General features: G+C 38.9%; 2 protein-coding genes across 2 annotated transcripts in view; one reads left to right on the top strand and one right to left on the bottom strand.

The window, feature by feature from the left end:
* The first annotated feature begins 530 nt into the window (after positions 1-530).
* PPIC (peptidylprolyl isomerase C (cyclophilin C)) lies at positions 531-7,587 on the top strand. Its single transcript, XM_009875468.1, is given in 6 exon segments — positions 531-548; positions 1,210-1,242; positions 3,469-3,582; positions 4,145-4,238; positions 5,910-6,094; positions 7,459-7,587. Coding segments are annotated over 6 exon segments (573 nt in total).
* Positions 7,588-10,455: 2,868 nt separating this feature from the next.
* Positions 10,456-21,067, bottom strand: part of LOC104278480 (sorting nexin-24-like) — a gene marked incomplete at its 5' end in the record, with an annotated part of 60,659 nt that continues 50,047 nt past the window's right edge. The window contains 4 exons of the mRNA XM_009875467.1: positions 10,456-10,526; positions 15,153-15,217; positions 16,080-16,112; positions 17,265-17,359. Of these exons, the coding sequence (XP_009873769.1) occupies positions 10,456-10,526; positions 15,153-15,217; positions 16,080-16,112; positions 17,265-17,359 (264 nt within the window). The remainder of the gene's footprint in view (positions 10,527-15,152; positions 15,218-16,079; positions 16,113-17,264; positions 17,360-21,067) is intronic.

Here is a 21,067-nt window from a genome sequence, read left to right as displayed (position 1 = left end):
GCTGGTGCTTGTGAAAGCGTGTCAGGGCAGGGCAGGGATGGAGCTGCTTCCCCTGGCGCAGCCTCAGCCTCCTGAGGCACGGGCTGTGCCTTTGCCTCTGAACTTCGTTGCCACCATTGTCTAGAACTGTCTACAGCTCCATTGGCATGGACTTCTAGTCTGTGGATTTGTGGTTTTTTGGCGGTAAATCTCATGCGCTTTGGCCTACCAAATCATCCTCTGGCAATATATTCCAGTTTAATTAGGCATAAAGTGCTTTGCTTCTTCAGACGTTCTGCCTGGGATTTCGTTTTATGCCCTTTTCTGATTCTTACGTTGTGGGACTTGAAGAATTTCAGCTGCCAATTTTCTTTGTCCAAGCCAGTCATGACTTCACAGAGCTCATCACGTCAATCAAGTTTACTTTTTTCCAGCTTTAATTCATCTTTCTTCATGTGAAAGTTGTTCCAGATCTTTGAACATATGTGGTGCCCTTTTTGCTGCTGTTTTTAGGTGGTTTTATCAGTCTTTAGTAGAGAAGCCAGGATGACATGCAGCACTTGGGCTGTGTACAGATGTATACCATCACATGACTGAGCCATCTCTTGCCCTTATCCATTTTTATTTCTAACATTCATTTTCCTTCTCTCAACTTCACAAGGCCAGATCCAAACTTTGAATCAATCTGCTTGGGATAAGTCCAGCTGCCCTTTCTGAGTGGTAGCTGGTTCAGGACCTGGTCGCTTGGAATTATGAGATCTTTCTTTCATAGCCAGCTTCTCTCCCACCCCCCCAAATAATTGTGTATTCTTGATCATTTCTTCATTTTGATAACGCACCAACTTGTGTCAATTATACATTAATATATTCATGAGAACCAGCCACTCTTGCTGGTGCACTCTTTTTAATTTTGGTCTTCAAATACTGCAAATTGTAAATAAGATGAAATAGTTATGTAAACATTAATAAGACTGAAAATTTATAATGCTGATTTTCTTTAAGAGTTTTTGTTGAAGAATCTGGCCAGATGTTTTTTTGGAATTTGAGACTGCTGTGGTGACCAGCTCACTAGTATGTATGTGCATATTGACTTTACAGAGACCTTGAGGAAATATGCTTAAGAGAACATGGTTTCTCTATGCAAAAATGGCATCTAGGGCTACCAAATATTTCCATAATTGATCTCCTGGCCAGGAATATGCACAGACATGTCTTGTGGTGCATAATTAGGAAGCACAGAGCTTTCCAAAAATCACCAAGCGTGTCTCAGAGGAATGCAAAGTGCTAACAGGAAGCCAGGAACTTACAGTTTATTCACAAATGCAGAATAAGCCAAAGCAATGCTTTTCTGGAAATACTGGGTCTGCTGCTTAGGCGAGCAGCTCTGCCATGAATGAAGCCTTCTGGTTGGGTTGAATTTACAATATACGATGGACTTTTCTCCATGTAGTCTGTGAAACTGTTTGTCACTGCTATTTGGGGTCATTATTTGGTAATCTTGCTTGTGTTACTTATGTATGCTTATGTATTTCAGGCAGTCCTTCTGCTAGGACAGCATTTCCAGGCATTTAGAAAACATAGGGAGGCAGTACCCCTTGCCTGGTGGCAAAGTTCAGAGAGCTATGAGTAAAATATTAGGAAGTTAGTGAAAGTGTGCTGTTAATACTTTGGGAGCCACGTATCCAAGAAATATGTTATTTAGTGCCAAGTGCCAAGGAAATGAATGAGGTGTATCAAAAGGAATTTTATTTTCTTTATAGGGCTTTTATAGCGTTAGCCAAAAGTTCAACACTCAAAACCACATGGAAGATCAAGAAACAGTAGAAAGTAGAAGTTTGGTAGGAGAGCGTGAAAGAGACATTCACATTGGAGAGACTGTGGTCATTTATTATCATTATTGGACTAATTTCTTAGAGTTGCAGACACGTAATATTTGGTCAAGTGCCACAAGGAACAGCAAATACCACATCATAGGAATACACATTGCTGTTTCCTAGAAGTTGTAATAGTCTTTATGTAACTTTTTCAGAACTTCAAAATGCCTCATTTCCTGACAGCTGTTCCTATTTTCAGTAATTGTTGGAACGTTTTTGCACGTTCGTATACACATTAGTATTTGCTGAACTATATTAAAATGCTTTATAGCTTATTTGCCTTTTTGAAGTTGCTTTTTAACAACATCTATGTTGAAGCTTTTAGGCAATCAGCTGAATGTTGTAGCCTGAATTCATATTTAGGAAAGTGACTCCTTGCTTAGGCTGAAGGTTTTTCTTCCCACTGTTTGTCAGTTTAATGAAATTTATCCTTTTGCCTAGACTTAGTGTATACTTAATATACATAGAATCATCAAGGTTGGAAAAGACCATGTAAGATAATTGAGCCCAACCGTCAACATGACACCACCATGACCACTAAACCATGTCCCGAAGGGCCACGTCTACATGTTTTTTGAACACCTTCAGGGATGGTGACTCCAGCACTTCACTGGGCAGCCTGTGCTTTACTCTTTGAGTAAAGAATTTTTTCCTAATAATCTAAACCTCCCCTGGTGCAACTTGAGGCTGTTTTCTCTCGTTCTGTCTGTTATTACTTGGGAGAAGAGAGCGACATCTGCCTCACTACAACCTCCTGTCAGGCAGTTGTAGAGAGCCTCCTCCATACTAAACAATCCCAACTTGCTCAGCTGCCTCTTTTAAGACTTTTTCTCTAGACCCCTCACCAGCTTTGTTCCTCTTCTCTGGACATGCTCCAGCACCTCAACATCCTCCTTGTACTGCAGTACCCAAAACTGAACACAGTCCTGGAGCTGGGCCCTCACCAGTGCCGAGTATAGGGGTATGATCCTTTCCCTCCTCCTGCTGGGCATCCGCCTGTATTTTTGATCCAGGCCAGGATGCCGTTGGCCTTCTTGGCCACCTGGGCACTCTGCTGTCCACCAGCATCCCCAAATCCTTTTCGCTGGGCAGCTCTCCTTCCCAAGCCTGTAGTGCTGCCTGGGGTTGTTGTGACCCAAAGGCAGGACCCGCCACTTGGCCCTGTTGAACCTCTTGCTGTTGGCCTTGGCCCATCGATCCAGCCTGTCCAGATCCCTCTGTAGAGCCTCCCTTCCCTCCAGTAGATCGACACTTCTGCCCAACTTGGTGAACCGTATGTACATGTTAATGCCTAGAACAGTGAAGATGACGAGTGGGTATCAAGGAAAAATATTCTTGAACACTACGTTCAGACTTGTGATACAGCAGTCTCACTGAGCCCTGAAAGTCAGTAAGAATCAAAATGTGTAATCACCAGTTCTCAACAAGTTTTCTGCATAATCTGATTTTGGTAGCCTGAAAGGATTTTTCTTAAACAGCATGCTGAGGAGTCGAAGAATACCATTAATATAGACAAACCAGAAGCTGTTTCCTGCCACCTTGCACTTTCAGAAGTTTGGCCTTTTTGTTGTGCTCATGGTTGTATCACTTCTGTTCTCTTCACAAAAATATTCAGGTGTTCTTTGATGTGAAGATTGGAGACAAAGATGTTGGCAGAATTCTAATTGGATTGTTTGGAAAAGTTGTCCCAAAGACTGTGGAGAACTTCATTGCGCTGGCAACTGGAGAAGTACGTTTGCAGTTTTCTTCTGTTGTGTACTTAAGTTTGGATTAAGAAGTAGGTATTTGCTTAATGCTTTTTCAGTTGTGAACTGTCTAATTTAGTGGAGCCTTTGCCAGAGTGCCATCACTGAGGCTGTGCACTGGTATGTGTTGTCTCAGGTACTTGGGGCTTGGTTCACAAGATGTAATTATGAGCTGTTGGGTGTCACTACCTTGGTCGGCCCCTGACGTGCAGGTCTGGCATATAGAGGTGGTCAGGTACCAGCCTGGTGTAATATATGTATATATATAATAATAGATATGTACTGGTCTGTATATAATAACGTGTATGGACTTGTCAGATACCATTCAAATAAAGACAGTGGCTTTGATCACCTGAATAATACCTGCTTTGTGACAGTGCAGCCCACCTGCATTCACCTGCATCTCAGTTTAACTTTTTCTTGACAGTATTTGTCTCCAGTGGTGGCATATTCCATGAAATCTGGCCATTCACCACATGTGTATTTCTATATCATTGTATAGAACTGGATGTTATGTTAGTTTAAAGAATTATTTCATTTTCTTAGAGAGGATATGGATAAAAAGGAAGTCAATTTCATCGTGTGATCAAAGACTTCATGATTCAAGGAGGAGACTTTACAGCTGGAGATGGATCAGGAGGTAACATGCTTCCTAACTTCCAGGTTCCCTTTCCTTTCTTCAAATGTCTTCTGAAAAGATGGGCGAAGCAGTGTATTCCCTCATTCTTTCAGCTCACATAAATGAAAAAAAATATTGTCCTAGAGCATCTAGTACTTTTCCAAGCATCTTGGAAGATAAGCTGCCGTTACTTGGATTACCTGATTATAAGTGTGCGTAGAGCTTCCTCTGTCCTCAGTTTCTGAAGGTAGCTCTTTTCTGTTTGTGACTTGTGCTTGGTTCAAGAAGCATGGCTTTGCATGGTGGGCTGGAGTCATATCACCACGTGAGCTGCCCTGACAACATACTGTCTCCAAAAGATGGATGTCTCCACCCTTACCCTGCTCTGGCTTTGCGACAGCACTCCTTCCCTGAGGCACTCATTGATTGCATGTGTACGTGAACCAATTCTAGTCATCCAGCAGAAAACCAATCTGTGATGAAGCGGTGAAAGTGCATAGAGGGAAGGCGGTTAGGGAAGGAGTAGTCTGTCGTCTTTGCCCTCAGCTTAGCCAGTTCTGTGGAACCTTCTGAAATGTGCTGCAGGAAAGAATTTCACAGCAGGGGTGGAGAAATTAGAAAATGAGGGTCATGCCCTATCTCCTTTTTGCTAAATTTAAAACTATAAACTTATGGGTGGTGTGAGTTCTGGCTCGTGTGTATCGCTTCTCCTCCCAAGCCTCCATAAGACCATTTCAGTTCACTAAGGAGGGCAATCTCAGTGCAGCATCTCTTGCATGGTGTGCATTCTGGCTTCCAGCTTCATCTGCATGCACATTCTTCACATGCTATGATTTGAACTCTCTGCGTCCAACGTTGGTGATTTCTCCGCTGGGATAGCATGGAGAACACACATTCCTTTTCCTTGCAGTGAGCTATGAGTAAGGCTAAATACTAAAGGCACTAATACTAAAGACTACTACATACTAAAGTTTTAGCATTAAGGGTCGGCAGTGTTTCTTTCCCTGCTAATGCTATTTATTGGGATAGTACCTGGCCCTGTTAGGAGCAGTGTGTCCACTGTGTTGGGCACTGTACAAGTCAAGAATGAGACAGATGGCCTTCTCTTCTCAAAGGGCTGTTGGTTTAAACATGACTCAAATGTTTCCTCTTCTGAACTATTTTAAAAACATCAAAATCCTTATGCAATGATTGTACAAATCTTCACTGAGTCTTTTAGGCTAACTTCCATTTGGTCTTCATATGTTTCTAAAAGCATATCTTTCTGAAGCAATTTCTTATTAGGAGGAGAAGTTCTAAAAGCAAAGACTAAAATAGTCACGATGGCAACCTTATTTTCTGTGATCATAGTTACACAACTTAAATTTGTTGAACAGGGTTAAGTGTACCGTTGTTTGGTGATGCATGTAAGCAAGACCTCTGAAGGTACTCAGCTTCCTTGTTTAATTCAAAGGGTAAAGCATCATCAGCCTTAAGTATTCTCTCCTTTATGTGGTGTTTTAGCTTGTCTTTTTCTTTACAGAAGAAATGCTTTTATGGAATCGGCAATGATGAAGCAGTAATGTTGCTGTGCTTACTTGAACAATGAACCTTCAAATCCTGAATTAGTGCTTTGTTTTTCCCATTTTTTAACAAAAATGGTTTTGTTTGTTTTTTTTTTTTTTAAAAAAAGTTTGCTTTCTTATGTCATAGGAAGAAGCATCTATGGAGAAAGGTTTCCAGATGAGAACTTCAAGCTCAAACACTATGGAATTGGCTGGGTTAGCATGGCTAATTCTGGCCCAGACACCAATGGATCCCAGTTCTTCATCAGCGTGACAAAGCCTTCCTGGTTAGATGGAAAACATGTAGTATTTGGCAAAGTCCTTGATGGAATGGTAAGCTAAAAATGGCAAAATTAATCTAAGAAAATCTGGACGAATTCTGCTGCGTTATACCTGTGTTAGTATAATTTACACCATTGTGGCTCAGAATAGTTGAGTGTTTATCAAATATGGACGTGGTAGAAAGTGAATGTTAGGAGCCTGGAGCTGGAGAATGTAGGACTGAAAGAGCAAATGGTGACTGCAGAAATGGAAACTTAAATCATGCCTTTGGCTTTCACAGCTCTTGTTTCACACAGCTAACCACTGAAATCAACACTGACATCTTTGCAGATTACAAATAGAGTAAGTTCAGGTCCCTATTTCACTAACACTGTTAGGCATGAAATAATTGTATTTTGGCAAGCTAAAATCTAATTTTGTAGCGTGTGTTATGGATAACACTTGAGACTGTCAGGGTTTTAGAAGGAGGTGAATGTGAAGTATACAAACACATATAATCAGATCTGTCTAAAAAAAAATCTAGTTAGCTCTAGCTTGGACTAGATGATCTTTTGAGGTCCCTTCCAGCCCCTAGTGTTCTGTGATTCTGTGTAATTCCTCAAACTGTACACAGCTGCAGAACTGATCGAAGGCCAAAATAGAATTTTAGGTTAAAAATGGTATTTCCAGGTGATTGTACTCTTAGTAGTCTGGTTCTCCATTTAAGTTATTCCATTTAATCTGTGCTTTGAAATGAATGGGGGAAATGTGAACTGCTGCACTGACCAGTTCTTTGGGGAATTTGAAAACCTCATCAGAACACCCCACCAGTCCCACATTTACTGTATTGGAGTCAATACTCATGACCTGCAGGAGTAGCTCTAAATTTTTGAGGAGAGACTTAGACTAAATTTATTTAGATTAATGGACAAATATCCAAAGCCAAGTAGTCAGTATTCATAACTGAATTTTGTCCGATAAAAACACTACTTCAATTAGTTGCTTAGTGTCAGGCCAGTAGTTCACATGTACCTGTCTGACTAGAGGGCGTGGTACCACTCTTAAAATCTGGTAAAGGCAGTCATCAGATTTCCTGAAGCAGTTTTATGCTGCATGATTAGAAAAATAATTACAGCTCATCCTTTATGATCTCTGGATTCACTTTCCACCCATGGGCTGCAGACAGACCCTGTATGTGCTGGGTCAGTCAGCTGAGAGGATATTTCCAGTTGCCCTTTCTTAGTATTTTTGATGGCTGAAAGCTTTCATAGAGGGGCTGACAGCCTTCTGCACGCTTCTGTTGACTGTGTGTGGGTTGCAGAGTGGCACAACTGTTCATGCGGGATAAAAAAAAAAAGCAGACTTGAGCCGCTGGAGTTTCCTTGGCTAAACTGATTTTTTTTTATTTTTTCTCTTCTTTTCTCTTTATAAAACAGTCTGTAGTGCACTCAATAGAACTCCAGCAGACAGATGAACATGACCGGCCCCTTCAAGACTGTGTGATTGTCAACAGTGGCAAAATAGCTGTAAAAGAACCATTTGTAGTTGAAGTAGGCGACTGGTGAGACAAACAGTCAACATGGAAAGTAAAATTGCTTTTTCTTTAGGGCCTGGCTTTGACAGCTCTCAACCCTCCATTGAGTTTTCTGGTAAAAACAGATGAGGCTCTATTTAGACAATACTTGTTGTTTGCCAAATACATGAAAGATAGGACCATTTTTAGAACAACTTGATGGAGCTGTCACCCCTTGAAATGCAAGACATATCCCACTAAATCCTACATATTGCACAAAAAAGACTCTAAGGAAGAATTTTACAAGTACTTGTTTTGTGTCGGTTTTTTTTTTTCCTTCAAATTTTGAAATAAAGTAATTTGTCTTTGGAAAATTTTGCAACATGCATTTCCATCTTTTCGACTGAAAATAGTATTTTCTGTAATAGTATCAGCATTTTTAAAAAAATTAAAAAAAGGGTAAAATACAGAAGTGTTTTGAATAAATAAACTTTGACTTCAAATAAATACTTCAAATGAAGAGCTTTTTTTAATTCCCCCTACTGCCAAAGGGCTTTTTTCACACCTCAGTTTATTCTGCAAAATATTCTGAGGGTGCTGCTTTCCAGGAAATGGGATCAGGAAATGCATCAGATAAAGTCCCTGCTGTCTTTCAGAACCCCACAGTATTTAGATACAGTCCTGTAATCAAGAAAGAGCAGCTCTATTGTTAAACAAGATGATCAGAAACTGATTAAGAGTTCTGGTTTTACAGCACAGTGAATTTTATAACACCTAGCTAATGTTATTTATGGTAAAGCTCAAATGCTTTTTGCAGTTCTTGCTCCACATCAGAGGTGCAGCTTTAGGTTAATTATTTTTGTAATGCTTCTTAATTAACTCTTAAGCTTACAGCCGGTAGGTTTTAAATGAGATCAACATAAAGTAGCGCTCGGAGCTGCATTTGTTAGGTTCGTTAATGAACTTAGTGCTCCACAGGAAAGAGGTGTGGATTTTTTTCTCTCTGGTTCGCTGTGTTTTAAGAGGGATTGAAGAGCTGATGCTGAGGTCTGATGAAGGGTTCATCCACCTGCACAGTGGGGAAGCACACCACTGATCTTTGTGGACTTCTTTTGCAAAGAGCCTCCCTGAGGTATCCAGATTTTGGGTGCAGGAGAGGGAAGTACAGCAGCACAGAACTTGTAGGTACCTATTGGCACCTCCCTCCGGCAGGGATTTACCTCAGTTCCTCCTGATACGTCATTTTTAGTTACAGGGGCATTTCTGCTGATTCACTGTCCACAGCCCTGGGGCCTCTCCTTGCACTTTTCTGAGAGATCTGTGAAAGGATTACTGTCCTGTTTAAAACAGAGCTAGAGGAGAACTTGGTGAGGGCCTCTGAATTTGCCTAGTACTAGGCAATCCATCTTACCTCTGTTGAAAGTAAAGTTTGCCAAAAAAGCAGCACTGGGAAGCAGAGTTAGGATGTACGAGCGAGAATGTATCAGGCTCCCTCACCCAAACAGCTTTCTGCTAGTAGCTGAAAGCTTTTTCCTGGAGGTTGATCCTGCAGACAGTGTAAAGAGTTCTGCTACTTGAAGAACTGCTGCAGTCACAGGCCTATGTTTTATACAAGTTCCAGCTTTAAAACAGATTTAGTAGTCAGCAGGAGGCAATCCACACGTCTCTGAGGTCAGGCTTCCATTCACGTCTAGCTTTTTCCTGCTTTTGTGCAATGCTCCCTCCCGCTCATGAGCCCAGTGACTTGCTGGCTGTTGAATTACACTGAATTTTTTCTGCCCAGACATCATACGCTTTTATAAGCCTAGCATGTTCAGACAGAACGCTGCTGAGAGTTTTAAGTGAGGAGACACCCTTGTATGTTCTTACACTTCATGTAGATATGTGAGACCCATCTCTGGTGACGCAAGCTCAGAGAAATGTCTCACTTGAAGAGAAATGCACAAAAAATACACTGGAGCGGTACATTCACATTCTGTTAATTTATTTTTCAATGTTCAGTAGCACACATAAAAATTTCCAGTTAAATCTGAACAAATATATATATAAAAGTATATATATATATGTATCAGTTTTAGTTTTATCATTCTACTACTTAATCATGTTCTTGCTTTAGCTTACCACAGAGTTGTATGCTCTGTGACTTACAAAATCTTAAGATAGGGAATACAGTCTGCAAGTTGATGTGAAGAGTAAACATACACAGAGACTAGATGTCATAACTGAATGGAGATGTATAAATGTCATGTAAAATCTCCTGTTAGATAAAATCATGTTAACTGAAATCTAAAAAATTTCCTGAGAGAGTGCTATGTATTTCAGAATGTGGAAGCATGTTTTCTTTCCAACAGAAAGCCTCCATACACCTGTATTGGCTCTTTTCCAATATGATATTAAGGAACAGATTCAAAATAATTTAAGAAAAAATGAACAAATACTTGAAGCTGCTTTCAGTTTCTTCTTGGTTTTTTTTGGCAATTTCTCACACTCTCTTCAGTGCCAGTACTTTTAGTCCATCCACTGCCAGCAATGGATAATGTGCTGGCAAAAATCCTGGTGCAAAAAGTTTTATTGTAATTTATGATAGAAATTACAGAAAAAATTAGTAAAGTTTTCAATTTTTTTTCAAAGGTTAGTGTAATTCAGTGTATGACTTTCAGCTTTTAGTGTTAAGTAGAGCATGTCAATACATAGAAGGTATAAATAACTTCAATACTGTTGTTTCTGTATCTTCTTTTTTTAAAAGCAGCAATTGTTGTGACATTGATTTTAGTTAAAAACATACAATGCTTGAACTTAACACTGAGGCTGTGCCTCTTACTTCTGAGTGTAATTTCCGCATCACAGAATTTTATTCCTGTTAATTCCTTTAAACACGACTCAGAGACTTGATGCCGCTTCTTCTAGCCACGCATCACTTCTACCTGGGCAGTAGATGAGGATAAAATATTCCATGTAGAATGCCTTCTATAACTACATTTGGAAAGTCATCTGGAAAAAAAAGAAAAAACAAGGAAAAAAACTTGCTTTCTTATCTATGTCAGTACAATATAAATGTTTTTTGTGAAACTTGACTAGGTAAGGCCTCGTGTAATTTGGGTTACTGCATCACTCAACTGTTTATCCGTGCTGGGGATGTGCTATTAGTAATGCTGTTTCAGCACTAAAGCCACCTCAGTGCAGCACTGGGCATTGCATGAATGCGCTGCCAGATTTGTAGCTTATTGATTTAAAGGGATGTTCTAATACTTAATGCTGCTAGGCTCCAGCTCTTTATCTGAATCTTTTCTCACAAGGAAGATGGATTACACTGGCAATTCAATTTCTAACAAAATCTCAATACACTTGAAGAAATTCCAGGATTGCTACTGGGAATACTTCAAAGCTGTTTTTCCATTGTGGTTTACAGCAATGTTTAGACTGAGAAGATTTGAGTATGCCTGTGCAATCAGAGATGATTATTTGAGGCAGGGAAATTTCAGGCTGTCTTACCAACATAAAATGCCATGTGTTATGAAAAGTCATCCTATAATATCTGAAGGAAACCCCCCCACTATGTTCCTTACAGAGATGTAGAGGAAACTGGTGCTTAATTTTCATGTTAAACTGATCATGAAAGAATTACCTGATAGAACACAGTAATAGATCCACAGAGAGGAATGCCAGGTTGTACGTTATTGAAGTGGAAATATTTTTTAAATGCCCCAACTCCCGTGTTTTTAATGAAGGGTTTACTTAAATCACTGGGCATTAAGAGTAAAAACCCAGAAATTTCTGATGATGTCTACAATGGAAATGGGTTTGCCTAGAAGAACAGGGTATTTCTGGTACACAACTTTCCATACTAATCAAATCTGTCCTCCTCTTAGGAGCCTACTGGATATTCAAAAGGGGGAGATGCAAGTTTTATAATTCACCTAATATGCTTTTGCTCCTAACTCTTTCGCTGAGATAATTTTAGAGTTAAAAATATTGAGCAAAAAGTAGATTTGGACAAGGTAAGGGAAAAAAATCCTTATTAGCTTAAAGACGTTTTAGGTATTAATTAATAAGGTGATTCCAGTCTATTAAAGATGTTACACACAGAGATGCTTCAGGATGTTTTCATGAACTACAGCCTCCACTGTGAACAATACATGCATAATCCTCCCCAAATCACAGTAAGTTATCATTATAAATTGTTAATATTTTGAATCCAGTAATGATTCCTCAAGTCCTGCAAGCTCACCTGCCCAAAATCACCCCAGCAGAATAACCCTATGCTGTTGTCATTACTGCTATTAAAAATACACTTCTAAGGGCAATCTGATGCTTGCTTTCTAAATTAAATGCTCCAGTTCCAGAAAACAGTTTTTACTAGCTTTTTCTGCAACATACAGTGTGTACATCTATAAATGTATATATATATATATGAAAATGTATATTGATAAAAATAAAGGATACAACTTTAGAGCATCAGATTTACTGTGAGGCTTTGTTACATAAAAAAAGAAAACCAAGCATATTAATTTAAGTTAAATATATAAATACACCAAAACACAGTCTTCCAGATCTGTGGTCCTTACACAGCTTAAAAAATCGTCAGAACAATTTTCAAACAAGTGACAGTAGATCCAACATTATATAATTTTTACCTTCTGAGATACCATTTTCAATTTGCAGCATTTTAGATGCTCCCTTCATATTTCTTCAAAGTAGTATGTAACTTGTTTTTCCCACTCTCTCAAAAAAATTTGACCTCCTTACACAAAAACTTATGTGTTCATGCACTCAGACTGTGTTAGATACATGAAAAAGTGAATCTAAAAATCAACAAGGTTTGTAACTGCAAATCTTATTTTTGAAAACTTGGCTTGCAACTTCACAATGTTTCAAGTCCAGTCATTAGAATAATTGCAAGACTATATTTTATAAAGGTAAGAAGCAGTGCAATGAGGGGGAGAAAAAACTGTTCTTTTGAGTATTATGTTCCAGAAACAACTATTTATTCCATTAAAAATCCACAAATGCCCAATTTCCTATTTTATGGGAAGATGTCAATGCAGGCACCTCTGTATCCAGGGAAGACTAACTCCACTGATGATCCAAACAACTGTCACAGTTCACCTTCTTCAAAGAGAACATACAATGAATAGTTATTTGCTAAAGGCCACTTATTTTGGACTAAGTTTGAACAACCTTCTCTGCTTTTTATGAAGGAATCACAGTCTATGAAAGTAAGAACTGATCCAGGAGAGAATATTTTAGAAAGCTTATCTGTATTTTCTCTGTATGGGAAACTGAAAGAAGAAGAACTAAGGCAGTGGTAGTTATGCAAAAACTATTTTTTTCTAACTAGTCTTGAGTCAACTAGTAAAGCCTCTAGGCTTATGACTTGTTTTTCTTCTTTTTAAATGACAACTCACATTCTAATTTATGTTTTAATTCATTAAGTTTAAGAATAATCTGCAAATTAATTTGATGTTTTAGGGTCTTCAAATACAAAGAATATTCACCTGCTATACGAAATTCTAAACACTGTGTGTTAAGGCCAAAAAAACACCCCTCCTTTGTTTCAGATCTCATTAACGAGGCCTACTTGATTTTTGAACATGTCACACATTAGAAGCGGCTTTTATCTGAACCCAAGTAAAGCACTAGTTAAAAGAATAGTTACAAAATTAGCTGTAGTGTTCATAGTGATTTCAAGAAAAGGAAGCTTAGCTTATACCTGGAGTACACATTAGGGAAGGAAGATAAATACTGTGAGAGAACTGCAAAACCTTGAGTAGAAGTCTTAGAGTAAAACTTCACATGTGGCCTAGAAACATTAAGTATCATCTTCATTCTTCAGGATAACTTTACATGAAATCCATTTTCTCTCTCAGGAATGGTATGGAATTAAATGATGTTCATAATTTACACCGTGCTCTCAAGAAGTCCAAGTTTGCCATTACGAGGAGCATTAAACAGTAAGATAAAGACGTGCCATATGGCTCACTCTGAATATTAGTATAGGCGGCATCTGGGCTGACTTTCAGACAGAGGTGGTTACTGTTGTTGTCACTTGCGTCAGAAGTGACCTTGTGAAGTGACCATTTCCCCTCACTGTGCTTCACTTCATTGATTTTGTGATTTACACGCCAGCCTCAATGTGACCAGACTAGTGCTAATTCAAAATAAAACCTAAATGACCCTGTAATGTGGAGCTCTGTAGTCACTGTTTCACTCTATAAGTTCAGTAAGACTCCATAGGGTCAATACTGCTGGGCCACACTACCAGCTACAGTAGACACTGCCTGCAAGAGAGACTATTTAACCCTCCTGAAACAGATGAACCTAGTCCCTGTGGTTTTGAAAAACAGCAGAATCACAGAACGGTTGCAGCTGAAAGAGATGACTGGTGGTCATCTTGGTGGTCATCTGGTCCAACACCCAGCTCAGTCATGGGCCCCCAGAGCCAGCTGCGCAGGATGAAGTCCAGATGGCTTCTGAGTATCTCCAGGGATGGAAACTCCACCACCATTCTGGGTAACGTATGCCAGAGCTTGGTTACCGTCACAGTGACAAAGCGTTTCCTGATTTTCCTGATGTCATGCCACAAGGCACCACTAAAAGAGCCTGGCTTTGTCTTCTTTACATGCTGCCTGTAGGTATTTATATACATCTTGAGAAAAATCTCAAGGAAGTACACTTCATTGGCTAAGAAACTACAAGGAAACAAGTGTTCTTTCCTAAATTTACTCTTAAACATTTCATGATATTCAAGGCAGCTGAAGGACTTGACTGTTGATTTCAACAGAGTATTTTGTAAAGTCAAACAAAATGCAACATGATTAAAGAAAAAATCTTAATTTCCAGCTCTGGGAGAAAATTATCCCTTGAAAGCATATTAAAATTTTCATACAAAATGTAGTAAAGTAACAGGTCAAACAAGTACAATGACAAAACCAGGAGGTTTTATATACACTACTAAAAATGGCATTTTTTTTTCCTGCACACATTTAATTTAAGATAGAGGGCAAATTTTCTGAATTAATAAAGCAAAGAACTTTTTGTAAAAATAACCCAACTGTAAAAGGGGTTATAACAAGCTATTTCAAACACTCTTTTGAACCTTGTATTAAGAGATGAAGGCTAACGTAAATGTCCTGTGAAATGCATCAATTATATTTAAAGTATACATTTTTATTTTTTTTTCCCTGAAGAACTTGAGAGGTTGTAGATGATAAGAAAGAGTAATAACCCAAATGGAAATACAAACATGCTCACGGTAGGTCTACTTGTGTTTGGGAAAAAAACACAAAAGACTGGGCCTCGTAAGTTCAAATCCTTCAGGCAAAACAGCCCAAAGGGTCAACAACAAGAAAAGAAAAGCCATGTTCTTTTGTCTCTTGATTTGAATTCTCAGTAGGTTTGTCTGAGAGAGCAAGTGGAGAAGAAAATTCCACCCTTTTATAAATCACCCACCCCACTTAGTGTTTTAATGGTTTCTTACACAAGAACTATCGTTTTATTGGCAGGTTATTAGATTTTGGACCAGTGTCATTTGACTAGGCTGGTATTAATAATAATGTGGTTTACGTGGTGCAGGGTCAGATCAGTAAAGCGCTGTTAACAGATGACAGGTTTGATTACCGTTGGCTTTAGGCAAGACATATGGATCCCTTAGGAACAGCAGCACAGGCTGGTGGGACAGTTTGCTGGAAAGGTCAAGAACAGGGATGTCAGTATCAAAGGACTGCAAATAGAATATTCTGCAAACTAGCTTTGATAAAGTGAGGTGGCTGAGCCATGCAGGAGCCATGCAGGTGCATTTCTGCACACCAGCACTGCCCAAAGAGGGCTGGCACCATCTCCAGGGAGCAAAGGTCACCTCTCTACAGCCACACAGTGAAACCGGCAGCGTGAAGTTGGAGGTGAAGGGGCCGCGTCCAGGAGGGCCAGCTTGCAGCCGGCCTTGATGCCTCCTGATCCTGCTGGGCTCCATGGTACCTGGTGTAATGTAGGCTACAACATCACCTACAACCAGGCTCCACGGTCTACAGGCTGTTCAGGCCACCAAACAGACTCAAAATTTCATCATGTTCTTCGAGCCCCCAAAGCATTTGCTGTACACCTCACCCATGGAAAGAAAGTCCTTGCAAGGCCCTCACAGGGCTGTCACCCATACAGATAGGTGCCGTACACACAGATACATGCAAAGCTCTATCAAACACATAGGGGAGAACCCAGAACCCTAATTACTGCTGCTAAAACTTTTTGCTATGAAAAATACACTTCAGGAAGTAGAAAACATTCCCAAAAGTGTTTCAGAGCTAGCAGTATTCTGTTAGGGTTTTCTAAGAAATAGCTCAATACAAGCATAAGGGTGCTCAATTCATATTATAAATGGATGGATCTAGCACAGCTGATGAAACTACCTACAATATTTAACAAACACATCTAATTTTAATGCTAAACTACTCCTGTTTTGTCAACTGCAAGGAACAAATGCAGTAAATGCCAATAATTTCACCTAGTTTATTAATCTGATGTCCTAGAAAGAGTAGGAAACAAGCTCACCTTGATTCTTCAGATTCTGTTTCATCAAAAGAGCTGCAAGTAAAGTGAGAGGAAACCTTGTTTACAACAAAATTAACTCTACAATCAAACCCCTCCAAATCCTTTGAGGACCATGAAAGGGAGAAATGTTTATCTGGTGAGTACATAATGCAGTGCGATGAAATGAATATGGGAGATGGTATCATTTTACAACAACCACTACTTGGAAATGACAGTATCCATTTTACTATGGCAGATCCAAAAGTCAGTCTGTCTGCCTGTCATCCGTCTATCTATCTATCTATCTATCTATCTATAATTTCTAGATATGATGAGTTACAGTCCCAGTGATGGTATTGGCTGATGCCATTAACTAAAATTGAAAACTACAAGTCTGTTCACTTCTGAATCACTCTGGAGACTGCCCTGGGCCACAGACATCTGGGTATAAGAGGGCCTCAAAATGACTTCTTTCAACTCTCCTTGTTTCCAATGCAGATCCACACAGCCTCCCTCAAAGTGGTCAAGGGCAAAGGAGCTCTCTGGGGAGCACCTTCTGGTAACGCTGCTCTACTATCAACTACCTGAGTGTGCACAGCAAAAGAAATTATTCTCCCTACAAAGCACACAGCTGCAGATGGTAACAGAGCTTCCAGTTACACTGGTTTGGGTATTTCTGTATTTATACACATCATACTAAGATTTCCTCCTCCCACCCTGAACAAGAACTCTTCCCAGAGGAAGGGCAATGGGACCACTGGGGTAGATGTCACCAGAAAGGTGAAAGACCCCATTTTCAAACATACAGAGGGAGATCACAAAATGATCACTAAGTTAACTTCTATTTCGCGCTGATACTATGACCATAAAATGCAAAGGCTTTTCTATGCAACTTTAGTGTTTATGAATATCTTGTATTTCTGTAGATACTTTAAGATCTATGAGAAAAATCATATTTTTCTCATCTCAACTCTCTTTTGCTTTCCATGAACGTTATATTAAACCTCACTGCTGTCTTTGAACAGGCTGGATTTACTTCACCACCTTTTGGGGATATATAAACATACTTAACATGAACCTACTGGCCATTTATTTTATAGTGCTGAAGCTGGCAGCAGGACCATTTTAAGTCAATGGAACTGCATCAGTAGTGAGTGGATATGGGCCCTTTGGCCTCCATGTATTTTTCAGTAAATGAGAGCTTACCCACAGCTTTCTGCTTTTGGCAAGGTAGGTACATGGCGAACATTCAGGAAATCAAGAAATATTTTAGGAAGCTCTTCGTTTTCTAAGATGACTGTCTGTAAAAAAACGAAAGCACAACAGAAAACCAAGACTTCTTAGTATTTCAGATATAGCACGCTTATTCAAGCTACCAAAACATTTTCCACTTGCAACACTTAAATTCTTCTCCTTTTTTTTTAATACCTATTTTGGAATGCTTCAATAGGAAAAACATAGTTCTTAATGAATCACATATAAATACATTCAGCTTATGCCACCACATTCTTTTTGACCTGCCATCACCGGTGCCAAGCCAGATGCCTCTCAAGTAGAGATGTCTGATTCTGGAACTAAGTTACTGGCTCACTCATTCGTGAATAAAACTTCTGTGTATTTAAAACACGAAGTAAAGCAGCTACAGCTCAGTGCTTTCACGTTCACCTCATAGAAGACTCCTGTCTGGCCCATCATTGGAAAAAGTGCAATTTTATTAATCTATACCTTGGTACATGCTAACAAGGGAAACTCTTTGCTTGGCTTGACGGATCAGCATCCAATACTTCTATCTGTGCTGTGACTCCCAATGATAAAGTTGTGACCAAAGTGCTGCTGGTTAGACCTGCTGTATTCTTCCACAGCAATGTCATAACAACTGCACTCCATCCTCCTTTGTTTTGCCATTGAAGAGATGATTTATAATTTTCAGTAAATTAAGTACAAGTACACTTAAAAATATGTAGCAAATAAATGAGATGCTTAGTTCTATGTTCATCATGAAAAAAATAACTTTTAAAGGAAACAACAGATCTCTGACAGAAGCAGACTGAAAACAATCGTTGGTCTTTGGTGGTCACGAGGCAAACAAAACAGTTCATAAATTCCACCAATCTCTCACTTGAATTGTTAAGCCCCTATTTAATGACTGTTCATACTGCCATATGTTCTGATAACACACATGCATGCAAATGAAAGCCCCAAGCTCTTCCATAAAGGGCTTTCCTTCACAAAAGGCCTGATTCAGAGTGAATGTATGCATGGAAGAGACTTCACTAGCTTTATAAATAAAACAACTTGTATAAATAAAGCTATCCTGTTCATTTTTACAGCCTGTGTTAGAAAAAACAAACTTGTGAAGAAACATTACTCTGCTTACATGCAGGAAGTAACTTATTCTGGTGTGTGTAATTTTTTACATTAGAATATCAGTATGGAGACACAATGGTATGTAGAGGATAACAGGATCACAAAAAAAATTAGGTTGAAAGAGACATCTAGAGGTCATCTAGATTTTATAGCAGGTTTTATAGCAAATAGTTTGGTGATTTGTGAATGGTGCAATGGCACATCTGCAAATGTGAATTCAGAATGTACATGTCTAACTGCTGAGGCTGTCACAAGTTTGAAAAAAGAACAGGGAAAAATGCAGCATTTGAACTCTTCTGTCCTAGACTTTAACGGATGTTACAAACAGGGGGAGCTGAAATGTGGGCAAGTGTTAAGCCTTTCAGTTCACCTCTATATGAAGATGCTGCATTAAAAAAATGCCACTTCGTTTGCATTCTGCAAACTCAGCACTCTGATGCTGCAAAATTTATCCTGTTCTGCATTCAGGTTACGCACAGAAGGAGGGGTGGAGGTGGATGCATATTCAGAGGGTGTGTGAATTGCATAGCAACACATGTGATTTGCTCAAATAAAGCTAACTTACTAATTATAGGCAATGAAGAACTGCAGAAAGTTGTATAAAGATGTATAAGGGCATCCAATGCTTACATGCAACCTCATACACCTCCTGACAGCTTTTTCCAGAAGTGGAGCTGCCTGCTGAGGCTGCTGAACATAACAGTGATTGTCAGGCAAGAATAGAAGGATACATCACTTTGTAAAAGGAAAACTCTCGACAGGTCTTACCAACCTATTTGTTTTTTACTTCCACTCACTTCAGATTAATATCTCATTCTATATATTTTTTTTCATGACATGCATCAAGTCAATCTAAGCCCTGCTAACCCCACCCCAACCAAATATATTTCACAAAAAGATGTAAGCAAATAGCATCTGTTTTAGAGTGTTAATCCATATAGTTTGCTAACTGTCAATAACTCTGCTTTGGTGATCAATAAACTTGAAAATGAAGAATTTATAGGGAAGCAAAGGCAATTTTGCATAGTGCTGTAGTTTGGATGCCACCTCTTGTCATTTACAGAATTTTATGGTAGGAGGAAAGACTGAACTGAACAAAGGAGAATTTTTCAGCTGGTGTAATGTAATGTGCATTTTAGGGAATTAAAAATAAATGAAGTCACAAGTTTATTATACTAATAAGGGGTCCAATTATCTACTGGCTTGGCTTCATTATCTTTGATACACGAAAGGGCCAGCACATAATCCAGCTGGTAGAAACCAATAGAAAGAGCAAAAACTGGGAAAACCCCAGCAACGCTGGATTAGGTGTGTCTATCTAGCTGCGCTTCCTACCTCTGGGGATAGCCCAAAGTAGATGTCAAGAGCAAAAATGTAAGCATTCTCAACTTCCAGTTTAACTTGTATGAAAAAATACTCTTAAATAAAAAATAAATATTAACAAAATTGGCTTAAATTAGCTGGAACAACCCATAACACAACAGACTTTTGACTTCTAACTGAAAAACTGTAAGATAGATTTTGCAAACTTGGTGATTGTTAAATAATAGCTGAGGAGAAAAGGAACAAGCAGGTAAAGTCTCTAAACCACTTTCTATAATTTTTGATGTAATGCGCTCAACTGTAGCCTTTGTCCAAGTGAATATATGACATTTGCTTGTAAACATGACTACTACCTTGTTTGCTCTGCAGTCAGAAACTTAAAGACCTATATTTTCAAAGCAATAAAACCTCACAATTACTTTGTTAGCAATATGAATTTCTGCTACATCTGAATTCTACCAAAATCATAGCAATGAGTTTCAAATACGGGTCCCATAGTGCTAATCTGGCTAATTTATGAAAGAAAACTAGCATGTGTATTTCCCTCCTAAAATAAATAAAAATCAAACAAAACTAGAAGGCTTAACACAACCTCTGGCAAGTGATTTGGGAAGTGACTCCAAAAATATATTTTTCAAACTTATTGATTTCAGCAGAGTATAAGCATCATAAGAGTATAAGCATCATATTTTCTTCGAAAATTGTAAAGGGTGTTTATCTGTTACTGTCACACTTTAATGAACTACCCCATGCTTCAAGAAAAGAAAAAAAAACAACACAAGGAAAAGCCAGATGTTTACATCAGCACAAATGTCTTTTTCATTGAAAAGGTGCAATTATTATTATGTAACACAAATCACAAAAATCCCAATTTTTCTACCTTACCCATTTCATAGAATCATGTTCCCTAAGGATGTCATTGATTAGTTGCACATGTTCTTTTGGTGACATCTGAAATACTTAATTGTCGGTTATCTTTTCTCCTTCAGCAAGTAAAATATAGTCACAAAATTGCAAAGGGACTTGTTCTGCCTTAACCTTAGCTAGATGCCATCATGCAGTGGAAAACACTGCTAAAATATCACAGGATAATGCTCTCCAACAAGGGAGACATATAAACAGCATAATGATTTCCCATGAGTTTCCTTTTTAGAAAATTGTCACTAAAGCCAGGGTAAATGGTGACATACCTTCACAGAGGACACTGCAAAATCGAACACTGGCATTCTAGTTAGGTCCAAACCTACTCATCAGCCAATTATAGCAGTAACTGAACATCTTGCTGAAAACCTGAATAAGACCACTTTGCTAACCTTAGG

Source organism: Apaloderma vittatum, unplaced genomic scaffold, assembly GCF_000703405.1.
Source record: "Apaloderma vittatum isolate BGI_N311 unplaced genomic scaffold, ASM70340v1 scaffold5798, whole genome shotgun sequence".
Taxonomy (NCBI): domain Eukaryota; kingdom Metazoa; phylum Chordata; class Aves; order Trogoniformes; family Trogonidae; genus Apaloderma; species Apaloderma vittatum.
Note: the sequence above shows the minus strand (reverse complement) of the source record. Positions and strands in the feature narration are given on the sequence as shown.